Here is a 21,687-nt window from a genome sequence, read left to right on the forward strand (position 1 = left end):
AGATGATGATGATGATACTGTTAAATCTTCAAAATGAGTTGGTGGCTGAAATAACATTAACTTTGGACACCATTTTGAATTTTGAATTTCTCAGTAATGGTGAGGGTACAAAATTTTTAAATCAAGGTGCAAAACGGTACAAAATGAGTGCAAAACAATGGGATATAAAATAATGAATTTTGGGATGGTGGTATTCCAAGTTAATGGACCTGAATTTAAGAAATTTACGTATGGCGAAGAAGGCATCATCGTGTACAGGTAAGTTCTTAGAAACTCCTTTCTTTCTTTCTTTGTTTCTTCGAGTCTCGTCTTTATTTCCCCCTTCACTCGACCTACGCACAGGATGCAATCTTGGGAATTACCTTCCCTTATTTGTTCGTTTCTAAAAAGAAGGAAGCTTCCGGATACCAGAAAAAAAATAATAAAACGACCTTGACCCCATTGCTATTCGTTATAGCTATTATCTAACTGCCGATTGTCTTTTTCTTTCTCTTTCTTGATTCCAACGGTTGTAGTGAGATCACCGCGGCAGTTTGAAACATCCATCTGCCGCTTCATTGCCCTTGATGTAATATCAAAGAGAGACGGTTAAAGCTGAAGCACCAAACAAAAACCTGCAACAAGGAGCGAAGCAAATGCCTTTAGTGGCTTACCTCACTTCTCCCACTCTGCAACAACGGCTGTTCCCGGCATGACATCATTTTCAACCAATGGCATTTGAGTTCTTTAGCTACGTCACAGAACCTGGTCTGTGCGAAGGAAAATTCAATATCCTCAAAGTTCCAACTACATACAGCATTTAGCAGAGAGCCGTGATAGTGTGAGTGTTTATCGGAGTCCTGTGGTAGTTGTGCAATTGGACAGCTGTATCACAATGGCAAACAACAGAGCTACGAAATCAGGATTTGCAGCTGAAGCACAGAGAAAGGTAGGGAATTTTTTTAAGTACTGATTTGGTTACGTATTGTTGCTTCTGACAGCTGATCCAGTGGAAAATTGATCGATTGTTTCTCAAGTGGAACCCTCGGATCCGTGACATGAGTGGGCGGGGTTATGTAGACTAAATTTGGACTCAAAATTTGTTGATATTTTCATGCAGAATTTCTCCGGTGGTTTTTAAGAACACCGTAAAAGCCCATATGATTGAAACTAGTCAGTATATATACACACACTTTAAAATGATTAAAGAATTAATCACGTTATTACCGTCCAAAACATAAGGTTAAAAACAAATACCATGATCTGATGATTACTGTTGATTTATGACAATTATGTTACAGTACTGACACTCAGGTAATGGTGTATTATACTTTGATATTAAATTTAAAGGGTAGTGGAGATTTCAGTCTCTTTTATTTTGAAAGACTACGCCAAAGCACTTCAAGCATAGTTCTATTCAAAACTTGAACTATTGAATTTGAAATTTTAATCACCCTTGGGGGTAAAGTTGACAAAATTTTCATCCAGTGGCGTACCCAAGGGTGGTTGAAGTCCTTGAGTAAGATACTATGGAAAAACAAACATTTACTATATGAAGATACAAGATTGATTAAATTATGTGTACGCCAAGGGTTTCATCTATTAATTTGCATACAGATTCAACTTGTGGAAAATGTTTAGAATTTACAAGTTGGTTTCTATACATATAATGTGTAACCTCCAAATGTTATGGCGATTCCAAGTTGTGAACTGCTAGTTCTTCCACCTATAGTTAATTTCGCAGTCTTTCGCCTGTTGCATACAATTAAGAAAATATCTTCATTACAGTATATTGGATAGACAAATATGAAATGAAATCTTTAGTTTACGTCCTACCCTTACGTCGGCTAGGCTAAAGGAGTCAGTGATGGGAAATTAATGCAATGGTGGAATGAATAAAGTGAGAGGAAACGCGAGAACTCCGAGAAAACCCTACGCACACGGTGTTTGTCCAACACGAAGTTCACTTGGCGCAAGCTGGGATCGAACCAAGGACCCCACGCACCAGAGGTGAACTTTACCACTGAGCCACCGCGCCCCTGTGTAGACGATTGAAAGATTAGGTGAAGAGAGCGTAATCACTTATTTATGTTACATATGTATGAGGTTGTATAGTAGCTAGAGGAGATTGTGCCCAGTAGTATCAACATTTTGATTGTTAGATTTTATGCATCACGTGAAAAAAAAAAAAAATCTTTTCTCATCTTATTCTAAACGAGAATTTTAACAGTTGTTTTTCTCGCAGTTTTACTAACCTTCGGTGAATAAAATACAAAAATATATTAGGAGGAGGCAAGGGCACAGATTTCTCTGAGAATTTGGGGGGGGGGATTCAGATGCAGAAAGCATATATGAGAATTTTGAGACAAATTGTATTCAAATTATGCCAAATATTGTAAATTTACAAATCCAATAAGGGGGTCCACATGAGCTTTGGGGGGACCCGGGCCCCCTCGGCTTCCCCAGGATCGGCGCCCTTGGGAGGAGGGGTACACAGGACTTGTCCACTGATATGTAAATGAACGTAGTTGAAGTCTTGTTTCGCCACACGTTGCATCGGTTTCATTATTTTTCACTTAATTTTTCATGAATATCCTGTAGTCTACATGACACTATATTAAGCTAAAGGTTTCATCTTATTCTGTGGCATGTAATTGGACTTTAAAACGTGGCATCACATTGACATAAATACGAGTAAATATATTGCCAGGCCTCATTTCCCCAAACTACTTTTTATTGCTACTTTTTATGGCTGAAATTCATTAACTGAGAGTTATTTTTTTTTGGAAAAATCCTTAGATCGTAAAGTGAATGAAGAAAACCTTTTCAATCTTTTTTTAGGCGTACTATGTAAGCCCGAAGTAGAGCCCCCATGTTTCTTGATTATTTGTTAAAAGAAAGTGCGGGACAAATAAACTACCAAAATTGTAATTATTTTTAATGGCGTTCATGGCCTGTTTTTGCCCCCGTACTTTACCAGAATTAATTTATAAAAGGGCAATGCCCACCAAAAGCAAGCACTTTGGCAGAGGTTATTGATCATATAAGTTTAGTATGTTGGGTAATAGTTAAGAACAGCTACTTCTCATCTCCCGTGCACGAGGATACATCTTACTGTTGCGCTACGTAAACACCCTAAGTACAAGGGCAAGAACTCAGTCTATTACCTACTTTTTAACATCCTAGATAGTCAATGAATAATTCCTGAAAGTATGGCGTTTCTCGTCCTTCCCTAAATGGGAAGTACGGCTCCTTAACTATAACCGTATGTTGACTACTAAAAGCAGCGATTTTTAAAATTGTAGCACGAATAATATTAACCTGTGTTTTACAGGGGAAATCGGGACATTAGGAGTTCCAAACAATTTCGGGGGCTAGGTAGGTGGGGAGTGGACCATACTGATACCATTAGAGACTCTCTACTCAACATGGACGTCTGCGAGCCCTAACTGAAAGTCAAAGTATTGAATATGATGAATATGAATACCCCTGTCTTCTCCCCAGCATCTTATAGTAAATTAAACACATGTGATGGCGAACGCGATGGCTTAGTAGTAGAGCGCTTACCTCTGGTGTGTGGGGTCTCTAGATCGGTCCTCGCCCAAGCAAGTTTGTGGTAGACATTAATCATGTCCACGAGTTTTCTCAGGGGTACTCTTGTTTCCTCCCAGATTTTCATTCCACCAATTCTTTCATCATTCACATGCCTTAGTCATCTGTCTTCCTTAGCATAAAGGAGATAATCGTGAAACGTTAAACAAAGATTTCATTTAATTTCATTTTTAGACATAACATGATAATCAGACAAGAGCTCTATGTAAAATGACTTATTCTTGAAAGTATTGTGGAATGAATTTAAAGAATACTGCTTCAGCTCAATGGACACTGAAGAATGTAATGCTTCGGATTTTTTTTTTTTTAACAATAATGTAACACATTTTCCTTGGTAACTTCTAGTTGCCTGGCTACACTGACCGATGGACTTCTACGAGTGGAAGGAAAGAGGCAGGATGAGATAGTTTTCAAGTGGGCGTTGTCTTCTTCCAAAGTGCACAAAGAAATGCTTTGTCTAGCGTGATGGAACAGATGCTTATTCTAAAGCTATTGCTTTACAGAGTACAGTATGAATAGAAGTAGGCTGTGTTGGGATTTGCTCATCCAGATGCAAATATGTAGGCTTCTGTAATTAAGAAGAAACACGAGCAGAATTTGACCATCATAGTCGTTCTTCTCTGCTTTAAATTTTCAATTTTATTCGCGTAAATTTACGAACACTGACGTGTGTTATTGTTACATTAGCGACATTGTTGCGTGATTGTCCATGGAGCGCTCACCTCTGGTGGAGGTGATCCTTGATAAATCAATTAACTTTCAGGTACAGCCTGTGAGGTCAGTATATTACTATATCAAGAAGTCGTTTGATGAACATCATCAATAACAGTCTGCTTGCGCCTACAGAAGGTATTTAAAGATGCCATCCCGACATTTGATTAATGAAACAGTAAAAATCCTCGAAGAACCTCAGTTATCGTGTCTGCTACCGGATTGGATCTCGAGACTACGATTATGAAAAAAAAAATCCAGCCTACACTTACGTAATTACTTGAAACAGACCACTTGCTATATGTTTTTCTTGGGGGTTTAGAATTTTCCTCGCATTTACTTCCACAAATGCCTTCATAGTTATGTAAGTTGTTACGGACCTGCAAGCGGAGAGGGGGTAGAAAGAAGTCAGATTGTGCAAGCTATTGTGTTTCAGGTAATTTCGTAAGTACTAAAGCGGCTTTAAAAACTATTATTGATAACATTGCTTTTTCCTTATTCAGTACATTGAAGGAAGAGAATCCAGAGAACTCTTCACGATGAAAACAAATTACATTTGAGTTATACACCTTATTCCAAAGATCTGGAACCATTAGTAGTTAGTTCTTTGAAATTACTTTTATTCTTAATACCAGAAGATCGATACCACTTGATAACATTTTGTTAAGGGTCTTTACTACAGCAAAATTAAACTACCGCTATTTTTAATGTTTTTCTGTAATAACTTCAAAACAAATAAAAATATTCGAAAAGCAGAAACTCAGTGAACTAGACAATACTATTTCGCTTGTGATACCGTTATCACAATTCATCTATCTGCTTTCTATTTGCAACTGTACATAGATTTAGCACTTTCTGCGGATTCTGTAAATAGCAGCATACCAAAAGCAGATAGGTGAATTATGGTAAAGGTATCACATGCAAAATCGTATTGTCTAGTTCACTAAGTTTCTGCTTTTTGAATATTTTTAATTGTTTTGAAGATATGACAAAAACTCTAAAATTAGCGGTAGTTTAATTTCGCTGTAGTGAAGACCCTTAAGAACAGCCTGCTACCAGGTGTGACTGAGATCCTAGATTCGACGACTTCGGACGAGTAATCTCGGCATAAATCGTACGCTGAAGGATAAGTGTCAAATGTGGGCTTCGCTAGGGCCACTGAACACTTCGCCGACTAATTTGACACTCAGTATGCACCCTCCTTAGAAGAATGTTCGTCTAATGTGGAAGATACGGAAATAAGAAAATTTAGTAGGATTTTTCCAGACTTAGAATGTCCTATAGGAGTACCAGTTTGGTGTTCACAGTTAACGAAGCAAATAGGCCTACTCGTAGTCTGTTGTTTCTGGAAAGTTTCTTCTTGTATTAGAGGTGCAAATCAGCTTCCACCCCACCCCTACACTGTTTTCTCCTTAAGAGGCCTCATCACGGCGAAATTAAAATACCGCTAATTTTACAGTAATTATTTGATATCTTCAAATAAATAAAATATAATCTAAAAGTGGAACAAGAGCTCCGTAGACAATATTGTTTTACATGAGATACCGTTTTCACAACTCACTTATCTGCTTTAGATTTCCAGCCGTGTAGAAAATCGACATTTAATTTCGCGTTTCTAAATGGCTGCAAATGGAAAGCTACTAGGTGACTCGTGACAACGGTACCTCATGCAAAATAATATTGTCTAGGGCGTTCTTGTTCCGCATTTCGATTATCTTTTATCTATTTGAAGATATCACATAAAATTACATTACTGTAAAATTAGTGGTATTTTAATTTCGCAGTGCCATACGTTTATTCCAGAACCCAAAGTATTATATAATCCAAGTGATAGACAGTCTCAAGAACTACTCGATTTGTCACCATCAATTTTGGACAGATTGTAGTCAGGAATAGTTCGTTGGTGGACGTGATCCATCCAATTGATTCCACCCAACATATAAACAATGAAAAACGGATTCCGCATCTATTCGTATGGTAGTAATTATGGATATTATAATTGCTTGATAGGTTATTCCAAGCTGTTGAGCTATCTGTGGAATACTATTCTAAAATGAAACTAAGTGATTTTCTACTCGACAAACCTAAATAAATATTTTCAAATGTTCATTCATCTGACTAAAGTTTTTGAATGGGGAATGGAGAGGTAACAAAAATTCAAACTTCAGTTTTCACGCCGTCTAAGTACGAAAATATTGCACAGTGATTTACTCCATAAGTTTGAGATTCTCTTTGTTCATGCCCTTATGGTCACGGAAACCTATGGTTATTTGACAGTGAGACAATAGAAACCATCTTTTGATGTGAAATTTATCGACATCATAGAGTGTTTCATGAAGTAATATTTGTTTTAAATACGAAAAATAATAATTATGCAGATAAGATAAATTTCAGTGTTTTTTGATTTACGCAATATTTTGAAAACCTGAAACAATGAATGGTAGCGAAACTTAAGATCACCATGTGCGACAAAGCGAAGGGTGCTACATAACTGCAATGATTCACTGGTAGAGCATTCTCTTCTGTTGGATAGGATCAATTTTAAAATCTTGATCAGGATTAATGATGTCAGTTTTCTGTTGGTGAGCCCCGAGTATATTGAGAAGGAACTCTGGGTACGCTTCGATCACAATCCATTTACACTTCGGGTAGACACAATCTTCCCGTTCTTCGGTTTGTCATGCATCAACTTTGATTGTCGGTTGTTATGCAGCCCTGAGGCTATGAGAGACTTAGATCTCAGCTTCACATGGAAACTAAACCACATGAGCTTTCACCGAAAATCGAACCCTGGTCTTCCAACTTGAGTATAACTATACAGCCATGAAGGAACCACGTAATACCCTTCTGTCAGGATTTACTTTCATGTATATATTATACATTTGCTTTAGATTGCGAGTTTCCTCCTGAAGTATTATCCCACCAGATTATTCATAATTCAGGCAAGGTTCTAGAACACTGGGCCATCACCAGATCCACCACCCAGAAGCCAGGTTAAGTGAATTACGATGAAGTAAATTATTTCAAACTATTAACTAACTAAAATACTACTTGCATAAAAGGATTTCTTCTAATAATGTAAATTATAAAATGATAATGTAAAATATAAACATTGGGGGTGATGGATTCCTATGTATCTTGATATGCTTAATTCCAAAATTACCGTATTTTGTTTACATCACGTCAGAATTGCTTGCAAATCACAATGTATTATATGTATAAAAACACACACATATGAGACGTACGGACAGATGTCAGGACATAGGAAATGTTACCATCTGTTTCTTTATGATGAAAACTAAACGTTGGTAACACAAACCGGCAGATGCCACCCTTGCGTCATTAAACGTGGTGTACACCAACTGTTAGTGCTGGTGCAACCGTCCTATCCACCGCAATCAAAAGGGTGTGTGTGTTGGCAGAGCAGCAAACATAGTGTTCGATATGGCGTCGAGAGTCTGTAAAACGTCTGTTGATTCCTTTTATTACACTTGTTGTGAATTCATGTCGGCAAGATAAAAAAGACAGATAACATTCATGAGACAAGTATATCTCGCGTATTGTAGTGTACAAGTAGGACACAGTCAAAATTTGTGAAAGCCTTACCAAAGGATGGTATAAGTTTCCAGTATATGTGTACCAGATTTCCAGCCTTAGCAACCGCAAAACTAAAAGAGGGTGTCTTTACGGGTCCGGACATTAAAAAACTCTGCAAAGTTAGTCATTTTGAGCAACACATGGAGGTTGCTGAAAACGAAGCCTGGGACACCTTTAAAGACATAGTAACCAAGTTTTTGGGCAACAAGAAGGATCCGAATTTCAAGTTCATCGTTGATACTATGCTGCAGAAGTACGAAAAGCTAGATGTTCCATGAGTTTGCAGGTTCATTTCGTACATTCCTTGGGGATTACTTCCCCGAGAATCTAGGTGCTGTTAGTGAATAGATAAGAGAGATATTCCTTCAGGATATCCAAGAAATGGAAAAGCGTTACAAAGGACGATGGAATACGATGATGGCGGACTATTGCTGGATATTGCACAGACATGAACCCAGAAAAGAACACGTGTGGAAAAGCAGGAAACACAGCATGACTGGTCTTAGAGATACGTCGTCGCAACGAATAAACTCGTGAGTATTTCTTTTCTATAGTATTTTATTTCCTTCCATTGCTAAGCCGCACAATGCCACGCGTTCTACATAACAGACTGTCATTAAGACGCATATTTGTGATATTTTTCGACATAGACTACATTTGGTATATTGCTATTTACAAACAATTCTGACGTGATGGAAACAAACTAAGGTCCTTTTAAGATTAAGCATACTAACATAACATAGGAATCCATCATCAAATATTGAAAAACAGAACCATCGTAGGCTAGTGTAATTTTTGTCGTAATTCACCTAACTTGCCACATAATATATTTTATTTATTTTATTTTAAAATTAAAGGAGGAATAGTGTTCTAGAACCTTCCCCATAATTCGTCAGCACTGCACATTGGCAGGAGCCTTGGGAACTAAGAGTTAAAAAAAAAAGATCCTTTTGACAGGCAGTAAATAACAATTCATAATAACCTAGTTGGAACTACATTTCCTACTGTTCCAAAGTTACTAAAAATATGCATTATCAAGTATGTATAATCTTGTGCTGTTGTGTACCAGTATTACTCATACTTCATTTTGCAAATAGTTTCATTGTGCTTAGAAGAACGTGTGTCTGGAAGTAAGAGTTAAGGTTGCAGCGACTAGTACCCGATTTTAGAAATATTTAAGGCGCATCAAATTAAAATTCCTGCAACGTAAATAGCATAGAATGTCTGTGATGATAAATAAGTGAATGATTTATAAACTGTAGAAAAGGCGTGAAATTGCGCATGTGTTTCTGGTATGTAGCAAAAAAAAAAAAAAAAAAAGTGTTCTGTTCTTCCGTATGCAGTCAAGTTTTCTGCAGCTGTTTAATCTTCCACGTGTGTAGAACATTCTTTTGGTTCCCATGTTTCCGGTATTCTTTCTTTCCAGACGGTTCCTCGGAGATTTTTTTTTTTTTATATGTGTATGTGTTTTAATGGTTTCTACAGCTGAAGGTTCTTTCCCCTGTATTCATCTAAAATTAGGTACATTTGGGTGAGGTTCTTTTGCCTAATAAGGGCCGTGTATTCCTGTGAGAAATTCAACCTTTTTTTGTTTAGTATTATTCCTTAGTAAAATTATTGGATCGTACAAGCAAGCAGTGGCAGATCTAGCCCGGGGCAGGGGCGCCTAAGCCGCTTAGTTTTTGGAGTGACAAAAATAATTTACAGAAAATGTGGAAAGGAGGTAAGAGTGAAAAAAACGTGGCGAAAGCGGACGTCCAACTTCGGAATAAATGCCCTGATTTTTAAATTTATATTGAACAAAAGGTATGGCCGGATACATGTAGTTGAATTCTCAGAAATTACTATTTAAGCTTCTCATTAGTTTCTGAAGTGTTGTAGGGGGTGCAACTTTTACTAGCCTTAAGTAAACACTAATTATTTATCTAACTATTGACAAATCATGTAACTGCGTGTGTGCATTGACGATGGAAACCAAGCCCAATAAACATGGCACACATTCGCTTTAGTAAGTACAGTGGTAAAATAAATGTTATTAGAGGGAACCAAGTCAACACCATTAGCTACAAATGAAACTTGATACCCTTCCATTCGTTATTAAGCAATAGATCATTCATGGAACCTTTAACGTCACCTCGAGTTTTAATTGAATGGCAGCTGAATGGAAAGCATATAATTCAAGTTTACGAGCTTTGCCAAATATAGCAGGGCTGCTGCTGTAGTAACTTTATTTTTTAATTTTTTTTTATGAGTCATCCGACCATGCCCCACTAACACACTGGAGGATTTCAACGCAGACATGTAGCCATAATAGGGTAAAATGGTCATCTGGAATCGACCTTGAAGATGTGTTTGTTGTTTCACACGACTGGTGATATTATCCGAAACACGGTTCGTCACTTAAATTCACAGTTTTTACAGGGAATCTTAATTTGTAAATTTTTAAAGTAGACTACAGAAACTAGCTTATTTGTAGCTTGTGAATTTTGTGATTAATATTTTGAAACTTGAAAGCAGATACTAGCGTTGTCAAGTCAGTTAAGCAGTGAGGCGTTTTACGGTAAAAGCTATTCAATATTTATTAGCGGGTTTCCACATACGGCTGTGAAGTTACACCAGAAAGAACAATGAAACAGAAGAGATGACTTGGAAATTAATCATGTTTTGTTTAAAGTTACAATCCAATTATTCGTCTAAATGACTGAGGAAATAAACTGGGAGAATCTCAGTTAAGATATCTGGCTGCAATTCGAACCCTGGACCTTCCTGTCGTAAAATTGAAACCAACTATGTATTCTGGAAGAAAGTATCCCACTTTTGGATATTTAGTTTATCCCCCAAATCACTTGGTAGTGACTCTAACTTGGTAGTGATTACGGGGGTAGATTAGGTTTGGGTAACTCAGTATAAGTCACAGTATCGGTTCCGTAGCCGTCGATGGATTTGGAGGAGATACTAAATGCCATGCTTCACTTGTAGCAGAAGGTAATAAAAGGTTATGCGATTCGGATCCTACATTAAGCTGTAGTCTCTCTCATATAACCTCGATAACCTAGCGAGTATAGTGTGTCCGAAGCAATGTGACTATTCAACTTTGTGTTCATGCATTTCCGCGTTATTATTCATTTGAATTTATCGTATCCTCACCTGTCCTGTAGGACACAAGTGAAAACATAAAAAAAAAAAAAAAAAAAAAAAAAGTGATGTAATTTAACGTAGATCATTCAGTAAATCCAATTAAACACGTGGGGAAGAACAAAATAGTTACAGAATACTTTTCATTCAATATATATATATATATATCCTATGGTCCTGCCTACCAGCGAAAGTGTAGTGAAGTAGCAATTAAATTATTAGTCCGTGTACTGTTAAAATCTTTGGAACGATAACTTCCTATTGGGAGAAAGGCTATAAAGAAAGCTGTTGAGTCAGAAATATTTACGATTGTGTACTGATTAAGTCATTCATATAAATGTAGAAGCCAGCCAGAAATAAAGCGAATTGCGATGAATCACAATGACTTGGTTGTTGCTGTTTTTGATCTAAATGTTAAAGCTATATAGCTATGGAAATACAATGAGTTCGGAGATGTCTCTAGGGAAGAATGGTGTATAATGTTGATATGTTAAGGCTGATTTGTTTACTCGAACATAATGTGTAAAATATTACGCCTTTATTGAATGGAACGATAAGTGTTAATACTATTGTGTATTGTGTTATCAGAAGTACTTAGTTTCGTTTTGTATCACATGAAGTTTTATCAAATTATATTATTATTATTTTTTTTTTTACTGTAAATTGACATTCAATTATAGCATCATATAGTTGCGTTGTAATAATTAGCCAACGCCCTAACAGCACTGTAATACCGCTTCTCGTAAGGTCAGTAAAGTCCAACAGTGCCGGGTCTGGTCAGAGGAAAAATAATGACCGTTTGTACTGATAGATGGCATTGCAGTGTCCATTCAGCATCGTAAGGACAATTATAGAGCTGCTTGAAAGAAAGTAGCGAACTTGGGTTTAGAAAGCCAGCAAAATGATGAAAGAACTGTGACCATGCATCACCTCATGTGCGAGTGCCACAAACTGGCTGGTGGGCCTGGTCCCCTGGCGTCATTAGTTTTCTAGTGGTGGTGTAAGTATGCGTTTTGTAAACGTTCGGTTCGGTAATTGTTTTTCGGTAATTTAAGGGCTATGTAGCCGGATGACAAGCTCAGCGTCTTGATGCTGGTAGTCCAATTGCTTATGCGGGTACGATTTTTTCCGGTCTTGACTCAACATTTTGAGGCAGTTGGATAGCTATTTGAATCCCGGCATGAGTTTTAGACTATATGCCAGTGTACTGACTACGCATTACTTAATGAAGGATAATCTTACTCGCCATAGCCCTTATATGCTGAAGCACCAGAACGTTTCAAATGATGGTATTCGGTTCGGAACGTTATATTACAGGACATTGTATGTTCCTGAAAGAATTATCGATTGGGGAATAAGATAAATTTAAATGGCCATAAATTTGGAGATACGTGCAAATGCAGAAGCTTTTCTTTCATTGTCAGATGTATCTGAATTTGAGACTGGATGATATTTTCAAGCCAGGAGCAACAGCTTCTGATTGTAATATTAGAGTTATCCTAGATTGGTCATGACTATAAACTGCTAGCTAGCCTCAGGGATGGTAGCACTGTTCATTATAAAAATGTGATGATAGGATTGTCCCGTGTATGGGACGAGTGGGACAGATGATCCAGGTCCCACGCCATAGGAGGAAAGAGACCCTTCAAGAAAAGTAACAAATTTACTAGCCTATTTCTAATTCATTTCAATTCAGAATATTTAGAGATAATGAACCATATTTTTTGAAGGTATTTTTACAACTAACCCTTTGTGGTCAGTTACTTTCTTTTTTCTTTTTTTTCTTTTCTCTTTTTTTTACCATGCTGTCAAAAAAAAAAAAGTCTAGTCAGTTGACAGAGTACCGCAAAGGGTTAATGTCGCGAAGTGCATTTGTAGTGAAATATCAATATTATTATTGGCATGAAAAACTACTTTGGAAGTGGCAGTCTGCCTAATCTTTGGTCCCGGAATTTACTTTTGCCCTAGGTCTGCAAATCAACAGAAGAGATCTGAATATAATTTAAATAACAATAAGATGAAATATCAGTACGGCGTAAAATTGGAGAATAATGGAAGCTAATTTTCATTTTACTTGAGTATGAGGAGAGTTCGTTACAGTTTCATGCCCTTTTAATGTAGCATGTTATAAAATGTAAAGAGAGAAGTTTCCATATAGGCATCATGACTTCATTCCCGGCGAGAGCTCATGTGATTCGGATTCCACGTTAATCGGTAGGTCCAAGTTTCATATAGTCTCGCTGCTGAGCGGGGACGTTAAAATAAACTCAATTGATCTTTACTTCATTATGCACTGGGAATTCCGCATATCTAACATGAAACTTGTCCAACAGTTGTCAATAAGTTACAAACTTATTATTATTGTTGAACTTTGATAAGCTAATAAGCATTATGAATTTTAAATTAGTCTTGTGTTACATATCGTGTTTTTTCATATGTATGAACAAACTTCATATGCGTTCTAAACAATTTCATTTAGTTTGAACAGTCAAGCAGAACGAAGCGGGGAAAAATGCTGTGACACGTCATATTTAGTTTTCTGTTCACGTGTTTGTACAGTATTGCTACTGAATAGTATTCACTTGACGTCATCGTCAATACATGTTCTTATACGTGACTTCTTGTAATCCTCTCGATGCACTTACAATGCCTCAAGGTCACTTAATGGTAGTCGTAACATCCTATGATTGTCCGACGTACCCGTAATTTTAACCTCGAGAGCATTATTTGCGAGCAAAAATTATCCACGCATGTTATAGAATTGTGGTACGTAATACTAATATTTGGTGAAATTGGAGTACAGGGTTGTGTCAGTTGGCAATTATGATACTTTTCACTTAATTTTTAAACAGTGGATCCACAAGTTGGAAACCTGTCTATTTGCGAACAATTCGGTTTACGAACAAGTTCTGTTAACATTTTTGTGGATCCACTGTTAACATTTAGAATTTGTCGAAAATTCCGGTCTTAAGTAGGGAAAAGGGAACAATATCTGCCTTACAAATTTTTATTTAAAAAAAAATAAATCGTTAAACTGCTAAATGGAGAGTTCAAGTTCGAGGTGTGGAATAAGGTATTTAAACTCTTAATTAAAAATTAGAATTTCAACAATTCGTTTCTAATGGGGAAGGACAACTTCTATAATATTCGAGATTCTTTACACAGAAAAACTTACATGTAGCTGAATGTTCGTTTAAGTTGGAGGTAAGAAATCTGGTACATAAGCTCTTAATTGAAATTAATCGAAAACTTTTCAGCCTTTTCAAAATTTCAGCTCCTTTAACAATTTACAGTATTTTATTATTATTATTATTATTATTATTATTATTATTATTATTATTATTATTATTATTATTCAGAAACTGCTCATGCTTTATATCAGTATTCACTTAAGTTGGAGTGAAATTCGATATGTAGAACCCTCAATCAACACTGAAATGCTGCGTCTTCGGCAATTCTGCTTCTAAAAGGGGAAAAAATATTTTTTACATATTCTAATTTCCAGTTTTATATTCATTAAACCTTCCCGTGTAAAGAGTGGGTACTTCTATTGTTATAAGCATGCGTCATTTGCTTCAGTAAACAAACACTTATCTGTCAAACTCCATTTGGGGGCCAGGAAGTAGTGTGGGTAAGGTTAACGTATTGGCAGGTACGCCGAAGATCCCAAATTCGAGTCCAGGTTTAGTCATGCACTTTTTCACTCTTTCAGTATCAGTAAGGCAACACCAGTTGATATAAAGCCGTGATTCTCAACCTTTCGAGCCTAACGCCGCTTGCGTGAATGCAGCTGTTCTAAGCTCCCCCTATTATTTTAACTCAATGCACAAAGCTGAATGTAGGACTTGGACGAAGCGGTCTAAAAACCAGAAAAGTGCTCCAGTTCTTAAAATCAGCCTTAAAGAATCTGCATTATTTGTGAAAAAGTCTAAACTTTCGATCATTTGTAAAATACATAATGGCTTTCTTCCAATAATAAGAAAAATTAACAGGTTATGAAATCTCAGATAGTCTATAGCATATTTTTGTTCCAGTGTCCCCTTTCAGAACGAGAACGCCCTCTGGAGGCCGTTAACGCCTATCTTGACAACCACTGACATAAAATCACTTTGCCTTTCGCTTGTATTCTGTTTATAAAGTTGCCAGATTATAATTAACTCGAATCGTTTGCAGTCTTTCCATACTACTAGTTCACCTTTAATTACCTATAAAGTAAATGTTAATTTCACATGTATTACTGTAATTCGTTCTCAAACTTCTGGCAATAGTTCACTTTATTCACCCTCCTCCCAGTAACTTATCAGTGGGGTAATTTTATCCAAAAATATTAAGTGGGGGAATTCCTCTGAATTACTCAGGATTTCGCACTCGGATCCGAACTGTATTCATTCCCACTAGTAATCAAACTCTGCACTAAAGTCAAAAATGCAGAGAGCTCATTGTGCACATTTGCATTGCGCCGTAGTGGAAAATTCCAATCGCTTTATTATTTAAATATTAAATCTACTTAATTTATACACTACACGTTTTATTTCCTGATTTAGTTAAATCGTCTAGAACGGCAACGGGAGAAAGTAATAAATCTTATTGGTTGTGTTGTGAAAGATGCCATTACATTGAATCGACATGACTATAAATACCAAGCACAAACAAGTCTTAATTAATACAAATAGGTTGGACGAGGCTGTTTAGAATATTAAAAAGCAAGGATTTAATGAGATTGTCGTGTATTCCATACTGTGGGAACCTTTATATGCATGTGAAATTGTGAAGAAATGAGAAAATAGTTGTGTGAAACCTTGTAGAGAAGATAAAAGTTAGTTTGAAAGTGAAATTATCACACATTTTATGTATAATATCAAAATACTCATTTTACAGGATCATGGAATACTAGATATGATAAGGTCTTAAGAAATTATAATTTTATTTGAATAAAATAGAATCAAGGAGAGAGAATACTTAAGATCAAAACTCGGCTGAAATTATAGTTGAAACAAAAATGCTATATTAAGGCATTTTCAAGTACCGTGTAAGATTCATTTCTCCTTTTTTTTTTTCTTTCTTTTTGTATCTGACTTTGTTTTCTGAGGTGTTTTTTAAGCAAAATTTTGATGGCAGTCACAGTCTGATGTTGGTTTACTACAAGAGCTACTAATGCATGGCCAAATTACTACACTCTGATGCACTTAGCTGTACTTCGGCTATTGGAGATTTAAAATTAAGGATTAGCAAGCTATAGATTATGAAAACGAGAGATGACGCTTGAAGGTCGATGCTATCCCCACATCATGCTTTGATAGTGCTCTATCTGGCTGGTCACTTTTTACAGTCTGGAAAAAACCTTATATATATATATATATATGTCTTCCTAGTCTACAGAGTAGGGTATTATTTAAAAAAAAAAAAAAAATCGGATGATTACTTTATTCCGAGTATGCCTTTGGCGTGGGAGAGCCGGGTTCGATTTCCGACGGGAGCTTATGTGGTTCGGATTCCACGTTAATCAGTAGGTTCCATCTCATATAGCCTCGCTGCTGAAAGGGACGTTAAACTCAAAATCTACTCATTTATTCCGAGTAACAGTGGTCCTGAGTTCGACCCATATTGGGGATACAGTTCAGTGTTAACCAGTAGTATCATAAGGTAGAAAGTCAGAAATAATTGCGTGACAATGAGTGATTGCGTACCACCCGATTAACGTCATATGGCTGTACTATCGTGGTTATTCCTGCGTTGAAATAGAATATATTTGAAATTAAGACGAGAGTTAATATTGTAGTATAAGTGAAAAGCATGGCGAAGGTGCAATTAGTAAAAGCTATGTGTTCGTCTAATACTCCTTACAATTGACTTAAGAAATTACTATGCTATGAAGGTGCTACCAGCAAGGCGTTCCATGTTAACTTGAGACAAGTAACAAACTAATGACCTTCAGAAGGTTGTTGCCCAATGTACTCAGACATTTTTTAATTCCTCTGAAGCACTAGAACCAGTCTGCTTGAATGATCATCCTAAACTGGTTCGCCTCAGCAACATCCCTTGAGATAAAAAGACTCAACCAGTCCTCTTGGGGACATCAACCAATCAAATGACATTTTATGAAGATAAAGATGTTGAATAATTAACAGAACGACGGCAAGGATGTAAGAAGTTGAAAATGGCGGAGATTTCCCGAGCAAAATACAAATAATAAAAGCAGAATTGGAGAGAACAATACAAGAAGGGTGCATAATCTTAGTCAAATTTTACAAGAATCTAGATTCCCATACAAAAGTTATTTTATGGGTGAAGTATCCAACATAATTAATGCAAGTCTGCACCTTTCACTGTATGTAATCAAAGCTGTAGTCATTTGTCTGGAATAGTGAACGAAGAACTTCGTTAAATGTATCCTTCACGAGAACTAAAGCAAATTGATAAAATTATCTTACTTTGTTTTTCAATATAAAAGCTCACCGTTCGTAATTACTTGTTATATTCTTCATTAAGGAATACTTGAACAATAAGTAAATATTGTCACATTTTTGTCAAAGGAATATTCTTTCCAAGAACTTATTTTAGAATAGTTGTAGTGGAAGCAAGTACAAATTTATTTTTTCCAAGCCATTCATGTTATGCACAAGATCTCGTTTTTGTAAGATGTTATTTGCTGAGGTGGATGGAAGCATTTTTTTTTTTTCTTTTTTAATGTCAGAAATTACGAAACTAATTCTGAAAAGTAAATTAAAAGAAATGTATCGCTAAAAGTTTTCCAGTGGATGAATTTCCAGTTTCCCTGCAGCTAATGGACCGTGCTGGAACGACTGAACACCTGCATTCGTATCCGGTTTGGTTGCAAATGGGATTTCGTAGCTAGAATGCGCTTGAGACTGCACTGTGAAGTACCGTGCAAGGTCTTCAGAATTGTTAGGCTTGTATATAAAGATCGAAAAATAAGTAAACAAATATTCACGTATTTTAAACAAATAACAAATACTGTACATAAGGTGCTTTTAAACTGAAGTGTAAGACTGAAAGTTAAAATTACAGCTGGGGAGGGAGATAGTCAGGAGATCCGTAACATTCCAGCATTCGTCGTGTTCGCTGCGACTCGAATATTGGATAATATATTATCGAGATTGATCTTTTGTCATTGATATTCAAAGTCAGAACTTAGTTCACATCGAAAAACATGAACCCGTGAAAGCAAACCTACCTGAAAACTAATATCGGTACACTTGTTGAAATAAGCATCAAGCATCATGTCCTAGATTTTTATTAAATGAGCAATCTGTTCTCCCTTCAATGAACTGACTTCTGGCTTCGCACACGATTCGACCTGATATTGATCTCAATTGAAGTGGAGTATTAAAAGGAAGTTCGTATTCAGTTAATTGCGCAGATTGTCACGCTAATTGGTTTTCCTCTTTTGTGTACAATTTAATATGTTGTTAAGCTTTTTTTCTTCAAACAATTCATTCGTAGGTCTATCGTTCAAATTTTTTTTTATATAGTTGTACATCAGTTTTTCCTTGTAGGATACGTGTTGTACTTAAGTAGGTATGGTGTTTTATTTTAATTTGTTTCCTTTAAGAAAGTCGTATTATTTTGTTAATAGACATGTTGTGTTCTGCTTTACGAGTATCTTCTTCTTCTTCTTCTTCTTCTTATTATTATTATTATTATTTATAGTGAATAAAACTAAGTTGTTAAAACATCAGGAATTCAGATAAGAAGTAAACAGTCCAGTGTTTACAGAAAACTGTTAGATAAACTAAGATTCTTCCAGTTTTTTTTCTTAAACACAGAAATCTGAACCTGAAATTACGGGACCTAAAAATTTCTACATTGATATAAATTAGGCTGTCGTGGGAAAGTATACAGTGGAGTCCCAAAAACTCGGCTTAATGTGGACCGAAGGGTGGTCGAGTTTGTGAAAATGCCGGGTTATCGGGAATGGGGGTTAATAAAAAAAAGAATGAGTGTTTCCTCAGAAAATACAGTAGAGTACTTTTATGTATTGTTTACTTGAATACAACAGAGAATAAACTGCTCAATTACCCTTAAACAAAGGAAAAGTACGTACTTTATGAAGGCATAGAGCCTTTACTGTATATGGAAATGAAAATTAATGCATACACACTGTACAGTAATTTACCTGATAAGACAGACCTCAAAAAATACCTTATGAAGGCATAAAGCTGTCTACAATGAAAATTAACAAACAGACTTTGCAAAAACTGGCTTTTTTTTCTTTTTTTTGCACATAATCTGTGCGCTGTTTTTTCCCTCTCTAACACGGTGTGACCGAGTTATCCGGACTGCCGGGTTATCAAGTTCAGATTTTTAGGGACTTCACTGTACGCAATTATTCGTATTTTCTGAGTATTGATCTCGTTACCTGAACAACTGATATCCTCGCTTCGCGATCGGGAGCTTCCGGATTCGAATTGTGCTTACAGCCTGTCTTCATTTAGAGGATGAAGGTTGTCTGTGATAGGCTGTTTCGTATCGAAAAGATGCCGTGAAAGTGATAGCCTCGTCTCGGAAAGTGTATCCGTTTTATTGAAAGGGCTTGGTCTCGTCTCATGGACAACTCTTCTGAGAATTTTCCAGACTGTTTAATTTCCACCAAAGAAATGATTTGATAACATCTATTATATAAGTCGTGGATGACACCCTTTTGATACTCTTTCCCGTGTTTCGTTATTGTTTCCCATGCAAATTATGTTAATAAATAACTTCTTAGAATTGACACATTGTTATTGAGCTGCTTACATTAAAAAGAAAAGAAAAAATCAAAAGAAACCAATTGGTAGCTTAAAGCAGATCCTCTTATCTTATCTCTTTATCATACTTGGGAGAAGATATAAATTTCTACATTAATTTCATCACGTCTTTTGTATGTCAAATTGTCTCATTCATTACGCAGCAGTTTCGAGGCATATATAATTGTGCGGTTCCGTCAAAGTTGTTTTACGACCTGTTTGCAGATTAATGTATTATGCTGCGTGAACATCAGAGCAATTAATCCTGTTCTCGGAGTAAACTTAAATGTTTTACAACTGAAAGCAGGAAATTTAAATTAAAAATATTGCTGTATTTAGCTCTTTGCTTTATATATATTTTTTTCTGATTCAAAGCATGAAAGAAACTCATTATTTGTGTACTTGAATTACCCTATTAGTGTACACTAGTGGCGTAGCCAGAGAAAAATCATTGATATTTGTGCGCTCTTTCACTAAGGTACTTAGAGCCTTTTGACTTATTTGTTGAATAATTTAAATACATATATTTTTTTTAAGTATATATATATTATATATATTATATGTATATAGAAAAAAAGTGATCACTTTTCCGCTTTCTTTTCCTTCTTTTATTTTTTCTTTCTCTCTCTCTCTCTGTAATATTTTAAATCGTGAACAAACGAAAATTTTTTGATTTTTTTTTCATTTTTCGTTCTTTTTCTTTTTCTTTTAAATTAATTTCTGTCCATATCTAATATTTTTTATTTATTTAAAATATATTTTATCACAAATAAATGAATAAAAACAAGAATTTTAGTTTATATATATATATGTGTATATATATATATATATATATATATATATATATATATATATATAGAGAGAGAGAGAGAGAGAGAGAGAGAGAGAGAGAAAGTAAGTAAGTAAGTAAGTAAGTGTTCGGATTTTAGCGCTATTCATAAATTAAACCTCCCCAGGCTATCTCATTGCCAATTTGGAATTAAAATTTGGAAATAGCTATTACTAGCATTAAGCAATAATGAAATTGGTTATTCTGTACTTCAGGAAGTTACATATACGTAATCACGGCGTTCCGTCGATTTGCGGGACCAGTGATGTGAGAATTGTATATCTAAGTTTGAATAAAATATATTGCGCCACTTGTGACTTTTCATATCAATGATTGTGATATAGTATCGAGGGGATGAAGTGACCATTTATAGTACAGCTATAAAAATATTTTACAATCAACAAATATTTTGAATCTCAAATTAGAAATAATAAACCTGTTAAGTTTTTCTGAAAGGTTGTCCTCTTTCCTCCTGTGGCGCGGGGGCCTGGTGCAACTGCCCCACTCAGCCCTATATATACTAGACACCATAGTTGCATTAAAAGAAAAGTCAAAATTAACAGACGAGAATAGTCTACCAAAAATGACAATTAAACTTAGTTTTTATAGAGAATCCGCACAAAATTTTAAGATTTCAGTGTTAGACGACTCATAGATGAGGAGTTAGCATATCAGTCTTGGACTGGCCAAAGCCGGAATCCCAACCGGGGCCCCACCCTCAACTTCGTTTTTTAAAATATATATATATATATATATATATATATATATATATATATATATATATATATATATATAAATTTTTAATCCTTATGTAAATATCTGCAATATAACAAAGAACCACGAAATTCGCGCCTACATCAGATGCACGTCCTGAGTATTCCCACAGACATAAAAAAAAAAAAAAGACAACTGTAAATCTTACTACGTCCAGAAGACTCCCCCTAATACCTTATGGGCCCTTCCCGAAGGTTACTGCGATGTACAACAGAAATAGCATTTAGGAAACATGGCACATCCGTAATTTCTCATTTAATTATGATGATCATTATAGCCCGAATTTACAGTAGAGCAAACAGA

The 21,687-nt window shown here is 35.8% G+C and overlaps 1 protein-coding gene across 1 annotated transcript in view; it reads left to right on the plus strand.

Annotated features, from left to right (window-relative positions):
• The first annotated feature begins 613 nt into the window (after window positions 1–613).
• Window positions 614–21,687, plus strand: part of Chd64 (transgelin calponin-3) — a 75,489-nt gene continuing 54,415 nt past the window's right edge. The window contains exon 1 of the mRNA XM_081729026.1: window positions 614–928. Within this exon, the coding sequence (XP_081585152.1) occupies window positions 875–928 (54 nt within the window). The 5' untranslated portion in view covers window positions 614–874. The remainder of the gene's footprint in view (window positions 929–21,687) is intronic.

This window comes from Thermobia domestica, chromosome 1 (genome assembly GCF_964235325.1).
Source record: "Thermobia domestica chromosome 1, izTheDome1.hap1.1, whole genome shotgun sequence".
Lineage (NCBI taxonomy): Eukaryota > Metazoa > Arthropoda > Insecta > Zygentoma > Lepismatidae > Thermobia > Thermobia domestica.